Here is a 19,074-nt window from a genome sequence, read left to right on the forward strand (position 1 = left end):
TTTCATTGATACAAGAGTTAATCTATACTTATAAATAAAATTGAAGTGTCTGTCTGTAATTTCGAAATAACTACCTCGTATTAAGCTGATAAGGCTATTTGAACTGTACCACAGCTGAATCACACGTTGGGCGTCAATCAGGCGATGGGTTGATCATGATGATGATGAGTCAAGAAAATAATTAAATGTAAAAAAACCGTAAGTCAGGCTCGCGCAATGAGGGTTCCGTACTACAGTCGTATTTTTTCGACATTTTGCACGATAATTCAAAAACTATGATGCATAAAAATAAATAAAAATCTGTATTAGAATGTACAGGTGAAGACCTTTCATATGATACCCCACTTGATATAGTCACTTCGAAAGTTGAAAATACTAATTATTAGTTCATGACCACAATTTAATTTTTTTTGTGTGATCTAACCCTAAATTCACGGTTTTCAGATTTTTCCCCAAATCTACCTACCTGCCAAATTTCATGATTCTAGGTCAACGGGAAGTACCCTGTAGGTTTCTTGACAGACAACAAAGTGATCCTATAAGGGTTCCGTTTTTCCTTTTGAGGTACGGAACCTTAAAAACTTCAAAACTGATTTTCAATTTAATAATTACCTATTAAATAACCAACAAACGTTCACATACGTTCACGAAACAAATCAACTATTTTTTTAAAGAATATTAGCAAAGTTCGTCATGATGACTAATATTCTCCTATCCCTTTATACTAAGTGTAGCTTGTGCTAGGAGAAAGTACGACAATAGTGCAACGGGTGGAGTTTGAACCGGCGACCTTTCAGATGTCAGTCCGCTCCTTTAACCGTTGAGCTATTGAGGCTCTGGCTATATACTTGATCCACAGAGAGAAGTCTCTGTTACATAATCCCATACAAATGACAAACTCAAAGGCCGCTAACCATCTTGAGTGGCACCAACCACAAACGTATTTTCAAAAAACATTCGAAATAATTAAATTAAAAATGTTAAAAAAAATCGAAATTCAATTCGAAAACACAGTTTTGTTTGTGTTGGTTGGTGACTCAAATGTGACTGAAATGGTTAATGCCCTATGATTTTTTATCTCTGTCATTTTAATGGGATTACATAACAGAGAGAGTCCTATACTCACTTCTCTTCGTGGATCGACGACTCGGACAGATAGCAATCGGGGGTGACAGCTTCCAGTATATATAATGTACTCTGTGACGACAGCAGACCACCCGCACGTCGCCCGCACCGGGCTAGTGCGGGGCGTTCCCTCCCCGATTGCCATATCGACCTGTCGCGGACTATACTATCTAATTTAGATTTTCTATTTCAAATATCACTTTAATTTTGAGCTTTGTTTGATTCATTTTCACGGTGACATGTTTGACATTGCGTTAAGTTTCTTATTGTATTTGTGATTTCTTCTTTCGCGTTTGCGGCGTACTTTTGCGTTGTATCAATTATCGTGGAGACCTTTTCAGTGGCCATCGTCGCGTATTGTTGGGTCCTGTTGGCCACTGCTGACACTTTCCCAGTGGCCATCCTCCCGTACTGTTGACTCCGCCTTACAACTCTGTAGACCTTGGCATGAGTCCTTCTAACTACTCTACAGATCATTAAACGCGTGTCAATTCCAATCCTTCTCACATAAACTACGCAATCGTTCGCTATAGCCAGTATTGTGTCGCTCAGTTCCTCCAAAACTTCGCAAAGCCTTGCATTCGAGTCGCCTTTGATTGTGCCGTGTACTTCTTTGCAAAGTTCGCCGAGCATGCAGCAACAATTACGACAGTTGTAACTGACTGACTGGTTTAGTGATGAAACTGAGGGGACGACCCCGCGGCGTGTTTTATTACATCTTAACCCTGGTTTGTCGCTGCCGCGAGTTTTGGATTTGGCATAACGACATGTGGCGCAACAAGGCGCGTCTTGGTTACATTCTTCTTTATTTGTGATAAATTTTTCGAATTTCTCCTGCGTTCTTTTTATTTTCTCCTGTAGTTTATCGATTTTCTCTTGCGTTTTATCAATTCTCTGCTGCGGGTTTTCAAGTTTCTCCTGTTGTTCATTGATTTCCTGTGGCTCTTTGGTTTTCTCCAGTGGTTTATCGAATTTTTCCTGTCGTTTCTTGATTTTCTCCTTCTGTTTATCGATTTTCTCCTGCGTTTTTTTGATTTTCTTTTGCAGTTTTTTGATTTTGTCCTGCGTATTATCACCGCATGAGAAAATTAATATTTTAATCGATTTATCGATTTTCTCCTGTGCTTCTTTGACATTCTCTAGTGGCTTATCGATTTTCTCCACTGGTTTCTCAATTTTCCCCTGTAGTTCTTGCCATGATGCTGGATTCAATTTATTTCCTTCCAACGCAATATCTTCTTTCACCTGGAAACATATTTTTTGTTTTTTACTTAGCAGTTTAAAAAAATACTTTATTTGGAAACCACTCAGGATTGACCATCAAAGTAGCGGTTTAAATTGCAATGCGACCGCAGTCGCTATTGGCTGAATTAATGAGGAAAAAAAGTACCTACTTAAGTATAATTGTATACATTATACCATAAAATTAGGTAGGTAGTTAGGTACCACCAAAGATAATATATATTATCTTTGGTACCACTTACAAAATATTGAATATCACCGGATGTTCTTTTGGAACTTATCTCACGAGTGGTTCTTTATTTCAGATTTCACTTCGTTGACTGTATTGTTGAGTTGTATGCACAGAGTACATTGAATATAGGGTAGTTGTATGTTGTTGAGACTCTATGGGTCAACCGTCACGTCAAAAGTCCGGTTTTTCCCAAGGGTTCACCTTTAAAATAAGGACTAAAATCCTACATTTACTAAAATGGCGCGTGAGGAGTTGAATTTTATGCGTTATAATATAAGTACTTACATTGTTTTTTATAGAAGGCATCTTAGCTTCCACTGAAGTCTCCATGTCGCTCCCAGGTAGGTATTGCCTACTTCCATGCCATGGCGAAATAAAATAATTTCTTCTAAATAAAATAATTTAATTTAAGTTCTATCATGATTTTAACTTAATAATTTCGGAATAATACTTATTTACAAAACACAAAAATTCTTGGCGGTTCCCAAAACCAAAATATGTCACAAATGAATTTGTCAATAAGTTTTTCTAGCATCTATCTATATCTTAAATCTTAGCATAGATGAATCAAATTCTTATTTCCCATAGATATGCCGTCTGCCGATAGTACGCTGGAAGAGGTGTGCCATACAAAAATGACAAATGTCGCAGTGGTGAGCGCTGTGGTCTTAATAGTGGGAGGTCCCGGGTTCGATTCCTGGCAGGGGTTTGAAACTTTACAATTTCTAAATTTCTGGTCTGGTCTGGTGGGAGGCTTCGGGCGTGGCTAGTTACCACCCTACCGGCAAAGCCGTGCCGCCAAGTAATTTAGCGTTCCGGTCCGATGCCGTGTAGAAACCAAAGGGGTATGGGTTTAATAAAAACTGCCATACCCCTTCCAGGTTAGCCCGCTATCATCTTAGACTGCATCATCACTTACCACCAGGTGAGATTGCAGTCAAGGGCTAACTTGTATCTAAATTAAAAAAAAAAAAAGATTAAGAACCCGTGAAAGCCAGAATTTCGTTATTTTATAAAAGCTGAACGTATTTCTGCATATTGTCCGCAACACAGAGAGCAACGATCAGCGACTACACAGTTTGAATCATGGTGGCTTTGGCAGATAACAGGTAACAAACGTATAAAATCTTTCATCGAAGTCTTACTTTTTTTATATTTCCTTCGGAATACTCTTAGTATTAGAAATCGTCATGCATTGCCAGACAGGAGACACTAGCATCGTTGCAGCCCCTTGCCAGATGCTAGTCTCGTTCCCCCCAGTGCAGTGTTGCGGACAATGCGCAGAGAAACTTTCAGCTTTTATAAAATATCGAAGATCTGGCCCTCACAGGCATTTTCTCCAGAAGAGCCTCGCCGACTGCCATACCCTTTCCAAGTTACCCGCTTCCATCTTAGACCTTGCATCATTGCCTTACCACAGATTGCAGTCACGAGCTAAATCAGCCCCTCGATTGTGTAAGAAAAAAGAAAAAAAACGTATTCATCGTTATAGTATTGTCAAAAATATCAAACCTTTGATTGGTTGATTCGCTGTTTACATTTTTTCACAGCCAATCAAAGGGCAGAATCTGTTGACGATTACGATAACGATGAATACGTTTTCTTACACAATTCGACAGTTTTAATCGTCGAAATAAAAATACACTATCTAATTATTTCTTAACATATTAGAAAAGGAAATATTATTTTTATTCTAAAAGAAAAAAAAGTTAAATTAAATTGCTATGTTTTTTATTATTCCGATACAAGTGAGCCCTTGACTGCGATCTCACCTGGTGGTAAGGGATCATGCGGTCTAAGATGGAAGTGGGCTAACATGTAAGTTTCATTAATCCCGTATCCCTGGTCAGTTTCTACGCGGCATCGTACCGAAACGCGTGAAGAAATGAATGAAGAAAAATAATAAAATTCAAGCAGGTAGAAGAAAATAAAACACACCGAATCCATAATAAACTTTCAAACAGCATATATTGTAGAAATAAAAAAATACATGATACAAATAAACTCTTTTAAGCTAAAAAACTTAAATCTAAAGTTTCCACCAGATTACTTACATCTGGCAACATTGTTGTGACGGAAGGAAATGAAAAGTCCCAAAGAAGTAAAACTAATAATTTATTTTTATTTTATTACAAATTACACAAAAACAAATTTTACTTTATTTATCTTGCATACATTGTCGTGTGTCCATAATTCAAAAGATTACAATTAATATATTGGTGTTGATACTTGATACGGATACCAGCAAAACTTTAAAGTATTGCTATCTTTTTCTTCCCAATGTAATAAGAAAAGGACAAACAAACATTTATTGTAATATAGAACTGTCAAATTTTAAGGGCCAGTCTTGAGCATGCAGTTTTTTATAACTAAAACTAAGTCGTTAATTTATTTAATATTCGTTTTCCGTCAATTTTTTAACAACATTCAAAAGAAAAAGATGCAGATACTCTAAATGAAATCAGAATCGACACCATTGTAATAAGAGCTAAAATTGTTTGTTTGTTTGTTTGTTTAAATATAAACAGAAGAATGCTTAGAACAGATTTTTTCACAAATCGCAACTTTTCGAAACACTCTATCCATAATATAAACATATTATTATTAATAATATTCAATTAATAATAATAATTATAAAAAAATCAACTTGTCATTTTAACAACTCTAGACTTACTCTAGGTAATGTCAAATTGAAAAGGCCCCGAACTTAACAGAACAAAACAAAATAAAATAGTAGTAAAAATAAAACTGGGCCTTAACATCCTACATATTAATAAAAAGATGTACTGTATTTTTTTCTAAATTTATTCAAGATGGCGGACTGTCTTTTTTTTTTTTTGGTGTATAGTTAAACCATTTAAAGGCGGATTAAAATAATTATGGCAAAAATGAGGTAATATATTGTAATATATTAATAAATTCGCGAAATTGTTTTAATATCATGTTGTTTTTTTTAATAGTGCGTCCACCATCTTGAATAAACGTTTAAATTACGTCCCAATAACACATCGAATCGAAAAAGAAATGGAAAATAAAAATAAGTTAAAAAATCTACAAAAATTGTAGTCGCTAGCCAATAATAATTTCTTAACGTTACATCGATAGTGCTATATATTATTATTATATTTTATTTTTAATAATATTTTTCCGAACACATCGAACCGCTCGATTTTCCAAGATGGTGTTCCGAGTGAACGGCTAAACTTAGGGATGCGCAAAAAGTATCGATATGTTATATACTCTACGCTTTATTGGTATCGATACTTTTGTAGCGATACGACGCTTTCTTAGTTAAACTAATTGATATTTTGGAGTTGATCTAAAACGTTTAACTTTTCAAAGGTGAACATATTCCTAAGATCCTAAAATAATTAATGATTTTTTAAATTGATTTGAAAACTTTATTCAGTTTCTAAATATATCTAGTCAATTATCACGTCTTTTAGGCGACGTTTTTTTTTAGAATGCCATGTCTTCTAAAACTTTCATATGATTATGTAGGGGGGTAACGTGAACTTTGTTACTTGAGATCACATTATGATCATGGCAATTTTTGTGATTGGCTGAATTTATGGTATTCTTGCTGCAATAATGCAGTATCAGACAAAGATGATTGCGATGGTCACACTAGCTGTCAAACTTTGATACAATTAATGATTTTAAGCTTATTTTATTCGCCTAATTGATTCTGGTATGTACCCGTTTTATACAATACAATTTGACGCAATTAAAAAGAAAGTCTAATATTTTTGACGTGTGATCTATATCGATACATTTTATACTTATGCAGTTATCGAATCATTATCGATACTTCATATTTGCGCATCCCTAGCTAAACTATTAAATTATCAATTACATTTTAAAAAAGCACGAATGGCGCGGGTGTCCCCAACATGGAAAGCATTACATGCCGTATTTTATTTTATTCATTTATTTATAAAAAATACAATAATTATACAATTAATATAATAATAGTTATAATTAAGAATGCACCAAAATACAAGTCCGAACGTTTTACAATGGGAATGTTGCCTATATTTTACACGACTGCTCAAAAAATTATGTTTTCAGGGTCCGTGTTTGTATGTATGTTTTTTTTTTTTTTAAACTGGCTATAATTTATTTGAAAAAAAAATAACATGGCAGCTGTAGCACAATTTTTAAGTGCTTTTGTTTACTTTTTAGTTAGTTTTTGACAGAGCAGTCGTATTTTTCAATTTCTTATTTAAACCATACAAGTTAAATTGTTATCAAATTAAAGATAATTTTTGAGCATTGCAGATCCCTCTGCCTTATCAATGACATTATAATATGTTCATACAACATGGCGTATACAATTCGTACTCAGTATTGAGTAAGACAGAACATAAAAACGCTTCAGAGTAGAAGAGATAGCGCTCTACAAAAGTGTCCTAGTTTAAGTATTCACTTTAGATACCTCGGTCAGTATATTAATTAGTCTGGTCATATAAGTCCCGCAAATTGCTAATGCGCGTGGCCGCCATTTTAGTGACGTCAGCACTAGACTGAAGTTTCGAGCTGATGGTATATTTTTATATCGGCTGACGTCAAAATGACGTCATTTCGATGTTAATGAGACATGGTTACAGCGCAACAGCCATTTGCGGGACTTATACATCGAAATATTTTTTTAAAAATAAAATTAGATTTGAACATATTGTGTTAATCAATTTTATTTTTGTGTTAAATAGCAACAAACCCCATTGAAAACGCACAGACATGCCCACAGAAAGTATATATAAAAAATCAATAGTTAAAAATATCAATTTCTCATAAGACGCTTGGCAAGTCATAAGAAAAAAGAGCATTATATTCAACCGACTTCAACAAATGGAGATTTTTATCATAAGATGTATGTTTGTTTGTTCAAGATCACTTAATAACTATTCGACAAAGTATATTTTTTTCATTGATAACGTCAAAAAAGGGGACTGTCCAGTCTTGGCTTCACTTATGTACACTATACCAAATCATAAAGAAAAATAGAAGGATATTATTAACAACAACAAATTAATAATAATACAAGTTTTTAAGCACCAAAATATTTGAAATTGAATAATTTTAAAGATTTTCAACTAATGCCATCGCCTATTTCTTTTATAGCAGCCATTGAATTAAACATATAAAACGGCTTCCAAGCAAAAATCATATTACACAAAGCTGTCAAATCAAACATGACACTGGTCATCAGTTTATAAGCAAAAGCATATAAATTCTAGTTTGGAATAGCCAATCCAGTACGTGGTACATCATTTATAGCCGTAGACGGAGTAAAAAATCTAGACAAAGGAACGTTTACTTTCTCATTCACACTAAAAAGAGAGCACAGATAAAGTTACTAATGTGATAAGCAGAGAAGCAGCTAACCTATTTTTTGTCCCTGATAAGGGACAAAAAACGATACACGATAGTGAAACCGATTTTTTTCATAGACTACAACATTAGTTGCAAAACAAACTTTGAGAATTCGTGGCATCATTGTATTTCTCATTAGTTATTTACTTGTTTTCACATGTCTAGCTTTTTTAATCAGTCTACGTTGATAGCGAACTTTTAAATCATGTGACAATTGGTAGTCACAAGTCAAATTGACGTACATTATTATCATGTTTAGTACTGTTGGAATAAAATATAACTACAAACATTAAAAGAATGATGAAATTTTAAAATTAAACAGTTAAAAATGGATTTGTTTGTTATTTTTGTACATGATAAGTATTGTACATAACCAAGCTAGGACTCCATAAGTTTTTGAACAATCTCCTTTTAATACTGAACACTTTAAGGTATTCACTAACGTTGAAGTCGGTTTTGAAATTATTTTTTCGAAATCGTCAAATAAATTACGTCTGCATCTACCTTACTACTAAATGCTCAGAGCTGAGCGTATGCTCAGGTGCAACTGAGCGGATGCTCAAGCGGTTTGAGCGCCATCTATCGTGAAGTGGCCACACTAACGCCAAGGTGGGTTACGCGTTTTTTTTTATACCCAGTCGTTTTATACTATTTACTATTTGACGTCTCATACTACGTCGTTTTCTATGCCAAGTATATTGCTATGATATCGATCGATAAACTGATATTTATGTTACAGAAACTATACTGTTTCGCGTATTCGCGGACAATCAATTGAAGATGATCAATTGAAAAACTGTCATACAACTATGGATATCGATAAATAAAATTATCGATATGTTGCAATTTTATATTGAATAATTACATACGAATCTAAAATTATTATTGTAAATATGGATGTAATGTCTGATAATAAAGATTATATTATTATTATTAATTCAGACTTAACCAATCTGTCAAAGTTTACATGCACAATACAATAACTAGACTATCGATAGTCGATTTGATACGTTTCGTACAACACTACACCTGTCAAATCTAAACCTGTCAAATAGTGAACAGTACATTGGACAGGGTACAATTTGCGTATTTTACAGTATTCATGGAAAAAGCGGCATAAGAGCGATTTGCAATAATTTTGGGAACTCTTAAAAATACTTTTGAAAGCGAGATGGCAGTGTTGATTTTGAGTTTTATCTGTGGACAAAGAAATAAAAATTATATATTTTGGTTTTTAAAAATCCCGAGGGAACCTTTGATTTTCAGGACTAAAAAGTAGCCTATGTCATTCGTTATTAACTATACCCATGCTAAAATCACGTCGATCTGTTGCTCCATTGCGACGTGATTGAAGGACAAACCAACTTTGACACAATAACTGAGAAACAAACACACTTTCGCATTTATATGGGTAGTGATTTTTCGCTTTATGAAATCGTAGTGTGTTACGTAAACGTACGATTTTGATGAAATTTTGGGTAATGTTTGCCTTTCAAAGTTTATTGATTGACGAAGCGAGCGCAGCGAGCCCGAAATTTTTCTATTAAAAAAAGAGGTCTCAGCTATACCTCTACGCGGGCTGCGGCGCGGATTTGTCCTTCTTCTTTTCCTTCTTCTTCTTGAGGAAGGAGGGCGTGCGCAGACCCTTCTTCTTCTTTTTGTCTTTCTTGGGAGACTCCTCTGTCGACACCTCCTTCGAGGGGGAACCCTGCAATGCAACAAATAAGGGTTCTTATCTACATATATAAAAAGAAAAGCTGACTGACTGATCTATCAACGCACAGCTCAAACTACTGGACGGATCGGGCTGAAATTTGGCATGCAGATAGCTATTATGACGTAGACATCCGCTAAGAAAGGATTTTTGGAAATTCAACCCCTAGTGCGATAGAGAGAGCTATGCTTCAGAATGCTGCTATGAATCGGAAATGAGGAGACCCGTAGAACTAGAATAACCGACATAGCTCAATGGGTGGCGAAGTTTAAAGCGCATACGCACGGAGCCGCTGGATTTAGGCGGCGCAAGACCGTGGCGTGTGGAAGTCCATTTTTTTATTCAGATACAAGTTAGCCCTTGACTGCAATCTCACCTGGTGGTAAGTGACGATGCAGTCTAAGATGTTAGCGGGCTAACCTGGAAATGGTATGGCAGTTTTTATTAAACCCGAAACACTAAATCGCTTGGCGGCACGGCTTTGCCAGTAGGGTGGTAACTAGCCACGGCCGAAGCCTCCTACCAGACCAGACCAGAAATTTAGAAATTCCTGCCAGGAATAGAACCCGGGACCTAATTAGACCACAACGCTTACCACTGCGCCAGGGAGGCCGTCAAACAACATATAAGTCCCTCAAACTGCTAATGCGCGTGTCTGCCATTTTAGTGACGTCGGCACTAGACTGAAGTTTCGAGCTGATGGTATATTTTTATTTTGGCTGACGTCAAAATGACGTCATTTCGATTTTAATGAGACATGGTTCCGGGCAATAGCAATTTGCGAGACATATACAACTATGTCCAACAGTGGACGTGTATGATGATGATGATGATGATGCTGAGTGTGTCTGCAGTGGGAACGGACCTCTTTACTGCTGTGCGAGAAGGTGCTCTGGTGTGCGTCGGAATGGTCGCCGTTGACTGTGTGCTCGCCTGGAAACAAACACATATACATATATCTGTTCATCTCACCAGCATTGTAGACAAAGAGCCTGTGTGGGCCAGACCTACGTTATTTTATGAACCGCATGAAAAACAAAAATAATCTAAATATATAAAAGGAAAAGGTGACTGACTGATCTATCAACGCACAGCTCAAACTACTGGACGGATCGTGCTGAAATCTGGCATGCAGATAGCTATTATGACGTAGGCATCCGCTAAGAAAGGAATTTTGAAAATTCAACCCCTAAGGGGGTGAAATAGGGGTTTGAAATTTGTGTAGTCACAAATTTGTGTAGTCCGCGTGGATTTAGGTGTTTTAAAAATCCCGTGGGAACGTTTTAATTTTCCGAGATAAAAGTAGCCTATGTCCTTCCCCGGACCTACTCTGTACCAAATTTCATCAAAATCTGTTAAACTGTTGGGCCGTGAAGAGCTAGCAGACAGACAGACAGACACACTCACAAGTATGGATAAGTATTGCACTTAGACTTACATTGAAAAAAAAAATTTTTGGGGAGTAATTATTGTTTTGTACGTTAATTGCAATAATTAAAGTAAGGCAATTATAATTAACTTACAATATAATGTTATAATAATTAATGTGCGTTATAAATTAGTAACATAACCATGCGGTGGATGCAAATATAGTACGCGACATATCGAGATGGCAATCGGGGTATGATGCGGGGGGAAGCCCCGCACACCCGCGCTATTCCGGACCGGGTTAACGCGGGGGGTGTACGTCTCCACCCCGATTGCCATCTCGACCTGTCGCGTACTGTAGATGTTATAATTATTTAAATAGACATCTTAACTTAATTGCATCGTAAACGGGCTATAAAAATTTAACTTTGCAATGTTGCTATAAAATGTGTAAACTTTTTTCATATAATATAATAATAACTTATAATATTCATTAGCTTATCCTCGCGACTTCGTCCTCGTGGACTACACAAATTTCAAACCCCTATTTCACCCCCTTAGGGATTGAACTTTCAAAAATCCTTTCTTAGCGGATACCTACGTCATAATAGCTATCTGCATGCCAAATTTCAGCCCGATCCGTCCAGTAGTTTGAGCTGTGCGTTGATAGATCAGTCAGTCAGTCACCTTTTCCTTTTATATATATAGACTAGCTAATGCTCGCGACTTCGTCCGCGTGGACTACACAAATTTCAAACCCCTATTTAACCCCCTTAGGAGTTGAATTTTCAAAAACCCTTTCTTAGCGGACGCCTACGTCATAATAGCTATCTGCATGCCAAATTTCAGCCCGATCCGTCCAGTAGTTTGAGCTGTGCGTTGATAGATCAGTCAGTCAGTCACCTTTTCCTTTTATATATTTAGATATGGAGATATGGATAAGTTTTTTGACGCCAAACTTTAAAAATTGCAGAAGTCTAGCCCGTTCATGATGGCGTTGTGAATGTAAAGCAAGCACACTTACCCTGGTGAGTTAGTTGCGTGTAACTCCTGCGGCGGAACCAGCCCAAAGCTAAGCGTGCGCGGCGGGACACGGGCCAAAACGACACTTTACTCAAAAACAACCAACATTGCTTCTAAAAGCTATTTAGTATTGGTTAAAAAAAAAATGAGTCGAATTCCAAAAAAAATAATTGAAATCTAACTTTTCAAATACTATCCAAAAGTTAGTAAAATAGCTTTTGAAGACATTTGGTTTGTCAAAGGCAAAACAATGATAAGATACAGATAAAAAACTAATTTTAAAAAAATAGTTTAAAAATCAGTTTTCTAGGCGAGATCTATAGACTTATACTTAGAGTTAACACGAGACAGATGTTTGTCTCTGACATAAATCTGTCTCGTTTTAGTTAAGTCTGAGCAAAATAAAAGTTCCCTTTATAGATCTCAGCCTTAAATTAAAATTTTAAAAAAACACCGTTCCAAATATGATACAGTTTTTGCAATTCACGAAGGCGAGTGGACTTTAGTTGTGGTAACGTCGTATACACGGGCATTGCGTAAGTGTGCGTGCGTGTCGGACCAATCAGTCGCGAGCAAGCGTTGTTCAGTGTACCTTACTTATACCGATACGACTTAAACACAAGCATGAGCCACTCGCCTTCGTGAAATGCAACAACTATAACAGAATTAAGGTTAAATAAAATAACTTATATTTTAAGCGATATAATATTATTAAAATGACACAAAACCACAGCGAGCAATTAAAAACACAAAGTACATACACAACGAGCAAAAACACAAAATATGACGATAAACACGTACAGTAGCCGGCAGAAAGTAATGTACATCGACCTTTGGGGTGCCTGTCCACTGAACCGGAGCGGAGCGGAGATGTGTATAGTTGAACAATCAGAGCCTTGTCAGATGACGTAATAAAATTATCACGTTATTTACCGACAATCTGATTGGTCTGCTCAACACATCTCCGCTCCGCTCCGCTTCAGTGGACAGGCACCCTTAGCAGGAGATAGCAGATTTGTAGAGCACTGTCACTGACACTGACAAAACATCATATAGGTATGAGTGACAGAGACAACGCTCTACAAATCCGAATGGACTACTTGTTTAGCGATCACTGTATCGACACTAAACACCAAAGTGAACATTGAACACCACAGAATACAAAATAATTAATAGAAAGGGTGGAACAGCGTTAACTTGTCATTGTGGCTAATTCCGTTGTACACAAACTCTTAACTAAACTAAAACGACACGTCTAAATCTATTGCTATACCTTTCATAATGTTGCTTGCAGAAAAGGATAGCACTAAATTTAGACCCTTTAATTTAGTTTAGTTTAGAGATTGTGTACAAGAGAATCGGCCTCAATGAGTGAAGCATCATTGCGTTGTAAAAACAGACGTATTTGCATGGAATAACAGTTTAATTTAAAAGCAATACATCATTTCTATTATCTTATTTTTTGTACTGTGTGGTCACAAATAAAATTTAAAAAAAATAATTAACATAGGTATAGCTTTATATTGTTATATTTACAGTGAACATGCAAAAAAAATCGAAATGTCCTATACGTTTTAAATAAGAACATTCAAAAATAAAGTAAATTCAATTCAAATAAAATCATTTATTCAAGTTGAAGTCGGGTTTATAATAGATGATAGTGGTATATAAAACGAAAAGCTGACTGACTGATCTGTCATCGCACAGCTCAAACTACTGGACGGATCCGGCTGTTAACATGCAGGTAGCTATTATGACGTAGGCATCCGCTAAGAAAGGATTTTTGAAAATTCAATCCCTGAGGGCATAAAATAGGGATTTGAAATTTGTGTAATCCACGCGGACGAAGTTTCGATATTCTTATTTAAAACGCATAGTATATTACTCGCAAAAATACACCAAATCATATCAGTTTAAAATCCAATCAATACAAATCACCAATTTAAAAAAAAAACATTTAGATAAAGTAATAATTTAAAAAAAAACCAATATTTTAGGACATATAACTTTAGCAGCAAAATTTGATTTAGCAATCAAATAACTTTTTCTTTAAATCATTACACTAAAATCAATCAGTACATTAAAATCTCTCCCAAGGAATTATAACTTTAGTTTTAACCTAAATTATAAAGTATTATCAAATCTAGCTTTGTCTAAATCGCTTAAATCGAAACTCTCTGAAAGTCTAAATTTAGATATAATCTTATAAAATATCGTATGTTCAAATGGCGGCCATGACGAGTGCAGACGTCTTTTAGTCGCCACTAATCTAGAATCGAAAATCAATCGTTCTTTATTATTACTTTCTAGTTTACAATCGAATATTAGCCTTTCTTGAAAACTGAGGTTACTTGTTTTAGAATCAACGGGCGATTCGCATGTATTGTACTCAGAGGCTTCCGTTCCAAAAGTATCACTCGTATGCCTTTCTATATTACCATTATCAAAGAATATATCATTTGTTTGTGTTTCTATATTATCATTATTAAAAAACCTATCATTTCTATTAACATTGACATCATCACTGCATAAGACACCTGAACGACGTTTAACATTAGTTTCGTCAAGAAATTTTTCATCAAATTCTTTGACGAAATTAGTTTTTTCCATTTTGTCTTCTAAATCTACGACTACAAAACTTGGTAGTAGGTTTTCTGAGAATTTAGGTTTACGTTTAGGTCTATCGATTTCTAAATCAAGGTTATCGTCGAATGATAACCAGTATTTAATTCCACCACTGTGAACTGTTTGAGACATTGACAGAATGTTTGCTTTCTTGACGAACGGGGAGCCAAGTATGGTATCATCTTTTTCGTATAAGACAGTCAAGTCGTCGCCTGCAAAAGACTTATTTGCATGACGTATAGGCGATACTGTACACTCCTCGAATTGACTCCTCTCTGGCGATGAAGATCTACCGTAACACATATCTGATTCTACGAACGCTGTATTCAAAACAAATGTATCGTTGAAAGAAGTTTTGAGTTGAGAATCTTCATCTTGTATTCTACAGGACTTTTCTATTAAACTACATATTATGTATGCAGCAATTTCTGCACTGTTACCGTCGAATTGCTGAGAAGTGTCAGTTTCATTGTTATCTTCTAGCTCATCGCACATATCGTGATAAGAAAATGATGACGTGTCTTCTATGCGAGCTATGTCTTGTTCGTTTTCAGTTATATCATTGGAATAAAAAGATTCATTCCTCTCACTAGACATGTCGGTTCTGTTGTTTTCTTCTTCATTTACCTTCATAACACCTAGTTCTTCGTCACTTGTATTAAATTTGGCAAGTGTTATTGCCATATTGGCTTCTTGCTCAACATTATGAACTGTCAATAGGTCAAAATTTTCACCACTTGTATTGAAATTTGTTGATTCTGCATTAATGCCATCGGTTTTGTGTATTTCAACGTAAAGGCCATTGTTTTCGTCATCATATTCCTTATTTTTTTCGAATTCCTCATTTTTGTCGTCTATTTCAGTAAAAGTATAATTTGCATTCAAATCCGCCAACCCTTCTACATTGTTATTGTCTATTCCAGTTGTAACATCTATCAAACTTTCGTTAAAACCTAACCATCTATCATTGTCGTCATTGCTAATCTGTATATCTAGTTTATCGTTTGAATACAACCTTGCTGCTTCTTCGGCATTATCATCGCTTATTTTATCTGTAACATCAAAGCCTAGCCAACCAGGCAAAGTAGTGAACAGTATATCCTCGTAATCAACTACTGTGATAACCTTTTTATATTGTTTCCTTTTATTACACTTTTCTTTATTGGCACAATAGTAAAACGCCGCATCAAATATGTAGTAGACTATTGCTTCAACGATTGTATGTGTAATACTAAATCCAGATTCGCTAGTTTCAGTTAAAATTGTTTCGTTCATATTGCGTCTAAGATTTTCCACCATTTGCGTAATCGAAAAGCTTTCAAACTCTTCCTCTTTTTCTATTTCTTGTACTTCTTCTGTACTTGTGTCTAAATAAAAAAACATATTTTCAGTACAATGTCGTTTCTCAAAAAGTAAAGTATCCTCATTGATTTTGTTTTCGACATTATTCAAAATCGAACTAACTAAATCCGCGATCAGTTCAACTTTTTCGAATTCCGCTGTTGAATCAAAACTTGAGCCTTTTTCTGAAGTGGTACCACTAAGTGAACTTAACCTGTTTTCATGTTCCTCTATTCGATCATTTGAATGATCCTTAAAGTTATTGGAATCGATTGAAACTATTTTAACACTGTTGTCTACGTTTTCTGTTGAATTTTTGTCACTTTTATCTTCATTTAAAATATGGTGTTCTTTGACGGAATCCTCTTTATTTTGAAGCTTACTACTATCACTAGAATCATCATAAGAACTTTTAGACTCCTCTAATATCGGTTCTAGAATATTCTGTTTAGCTAAAGCCAGCTGTTTCATGGGCGATTTCTTGGGACTCGAGTCTTTTTTGCTGTAATCGTCACAGTAAAAATCTATCGGTATAGAATAATCTCTTATATCTTTCTCCACTAGATTTTTAACTGGACTTTCATATACGACTTCTTCGAAATCCATGTCATCTATGAAGCTGTGGTATTCACCTTCAACAGATTCAATAGTTACATTTAAATCTTCAGAATTATTGTCGATATTGATAGGTATTGCTCTGTAAACGTCTGCACCGCCTCCTTTATCGTTTTGTTCATTTTTTAATTCTTCATTATTAGTTTCAATGTCTTTATTTCTCAAAGTATCATTTCCATCATCTACAGTACCTTGATCTTTTTCAATAACAGTCCGATTCGACAAAAAACTATTATCAATATCTCCCAAATAGTTATCCTCGTTAAACTCTTGACTATCTACGAACTCTTGACTTGCGATTTGGAAAACTGGTACAACACTCTCTTTTACTTTAACAACGTTTATATTATATTTGATTTCCTCTCTACATCTCTCTGGGATATTATCGACTGACATATAGATATTGCAACCTTTTACCAGATCTTTACAACAGATGTTGTCTCGTCTCGATTCTCTTGGATAAGAGCTAACAATTGAACCACAAGAGTTGCATCTGGGAACATGGTAATGGTTTGGTTCAGGATCGTTTATGTTTGAATTGATGAATCCACTGTGAGATCTAGTTCTATACAACTTATTGGTGGTATGTTTAGATTTTTTCCTTGGGAGGGATCTTGTACGTAGACAATAGTCTTTACATCTATCAGAATCGAGTGAAGCTATAGAATATAAACTCGACCGACTGCCAAACGTTCCCGGATTATACAACGCGACTGCATTATCTAGTCGACAGTTTAAGCTAACTTTACATTTAGGATGTGCGACAGTTTCGTATTTTTGGATGACGCTATCGAAGTTGGGATTTCGAGGGTACTTGTGGAGGGTTCGCTTGTGGGATGACAAAGCCTCGTGAGGGTTAGCAGCGGGTGTTAGCTTTGTACCTGTTAGTAAAGGATTTGTTAGTCGAACAGCCCAATACTGAAATGCTATGTTATATTTGCACCGTATAAAAATTAATTGGTTACCGGGGCCGATTCTCTTGTACACAATCACTTAACTGAACTAAATTAACAGGTCCAAATCTAGTGCTATCCTTTTCCGCAAGCAACATTATGAAAGGGATAGCAATAGATTTAGACGTGTCAATTAAGTTTAGTTAAGAGATTGTGTACAACGGAATTAGCCACATTGACGTATTTGCTCAAAGATTACAATACGGCAAAAATCGTCGGTAAAACCGTTAAGAGGCACTAAATATTGGGAAGCGTTTCAATATTGTGGCAGAAATTTGGTTGTACACAATATTTAAACTAAATTGACATTAAAATTATGCAAAACATGGTTTTTCAGCACATACAATGATTAATAAATAGGCATTATTCGTTCTGTCAATGTAGTTACTATATGAATACAACCGAGTTTTAGGACAACAGAGCAAAGATTAATTACTGTGTTTTTTACTAAATTATAACCAATTTATAATATCGAAACTAGTAGTAAACTTAAATATAATAAATACTTTCAATAAATACGATAAAATTTACATGTTTTCTAATAATTTTTCTTACACGAAAAGCAATGAATTTTAAAATATTGTTTATAAGAAGAAGAAAAAAACGATTTTCGAACCAAACACGATCACAATATGAGTGGACTAGCTAAATGAATGATGATGTGACAACCACAGACAATAATGAAGGTCATACCGACCGAGGGACAACACAATGAAGCCTGGATAGTGACGATGATGATGACCAACCGTAGCATAAACATTGATCTCTATAACGAATGGTATGTACGACAAATACTGCTTGTATCACCACCAAGCGACGACAAGAGCTAACAACAATTTACACAAACAAATATAAACCATTTCATATCTATCTATTCTTTCATCATTTTTATCATCTTTCTTACTTTAAGAGCATTTTTAAATCCAGACTTTACTATTTATTAGATGATGCCTGCGACGACTTAGGTTTTTAATGATCCCGTCTAAACTCTTTCATTTTCCGGGATAAAAATTAGCCTGTCATTCCTTGGGATGCAAGCTATCTCTGTACTAAATTTCGTCAAAATCGGTTGAACGGATTGGCCGTGAAAGGCTAGCAGAGAGACAGACAGACAGACACACTTTCGCATTTATAATATTAGTATGGATTTTTCATGTCTATCTTTCATCATTTTTATCATCTTTCTTTCTTTAAGAACATTTTTAAATCCACACTTAACTATTTAATTCTCGAACTCTAATCTCAACATAACCATCCAGAATAAATATTGATGCCATTTTTGTACCTCCTTCAATCAACATGTCTACTTTTTATCCCGGACAAAGAGTTCCCACGGGATTTTTAAAAACCTAAATCCACGCGGGCGAAATCGCGGGCATCATCTAGTGTCTCTATAAGGTGAGACTGTTAGATACATCATAATTCATCTCTTTTGTTCTTTCAACCAATTTTATATACCT

General features: G+C 35.3%; 2 protein-coding genes across 7 annotated transcripts in view; both read right to left on the minus strand.

The window, feature by feature from the left end:
- Positions 1-8,436: 8,436 nt before the first annotated feature.
- hts (adducin 1-like protein hts) overlaps positions 8,437-19,074 on the minus strand; it is a 92,325-nt gene continuing 81,687 nt past the window's right edge. For 4 of the 6 annotated variants that reach the window (XM_069507475.1, XM_069507474.1, XM_069507473.1 and 1 more), the window contains 3 exons: positions 10,555-10,622; positions 9,544-9,683; positions 8,437-9,172 (listed from right to left, as the gene is read on the minus strand). In XM_069507475.1, coding sequence (XP_069363576.1) covers positions 9,546-9,683; positions 10,555-10,622 — 206 coding nt within the window. In that variant the 3' untranslated portion in view covers positions 8,437-9,172; positions 9,544-9,545. Of the gene's footprint in view, positions 9,173-9,543; positions 9,684-10,554; positions 10,623-12,081; positions 12,130-19,074 lie in introns of all 6 variants that reach the window. The other 2 variants (XM_069507471.1, XM_069507470.1) reach the window with 1 other exon arrangement.
- Positions 13,020-17,199, minus strand: LOC138404161 (dentin sialophosphoprotein-like). Its single transcript, XM_069507447.1, has one exon. It carries the CDS (start codon positions 17,055-17,057, stop codon positions 14,205-14,207), a length of 2,853 nt encoding a protein of 950 aa, XP_069363548.1. The 5' UTR covers positions 17,058-17,199; the 3' UTR covers positions 13,020-14,204.

The sequence above is a fragment of the Maniola hyperantus genome, chromosome 26 (assembly GCF_902806685.2).
Source record: "Maniola hyperantus chromosome 26, iAphHyp1.2, whole genome shotgun sequence".
Classification (NCBI taxonomy): domain Eukaryota; kingdom Metazoa; phylum Arthropoda; class Insecta; order Lepidoptera; family Nymphalidae; genus Maniola; species Maniola hyperantus.

Excerpts from the sequence above, each read along its gene's own strand:
- LOC138404161 (XM_069507447.1), bottom strand. The coding sequence starts at position 17,057 with ATGTCAGTCGATAATATCCCAGAGAGATGTAGAGAGGAAATCAAATAT.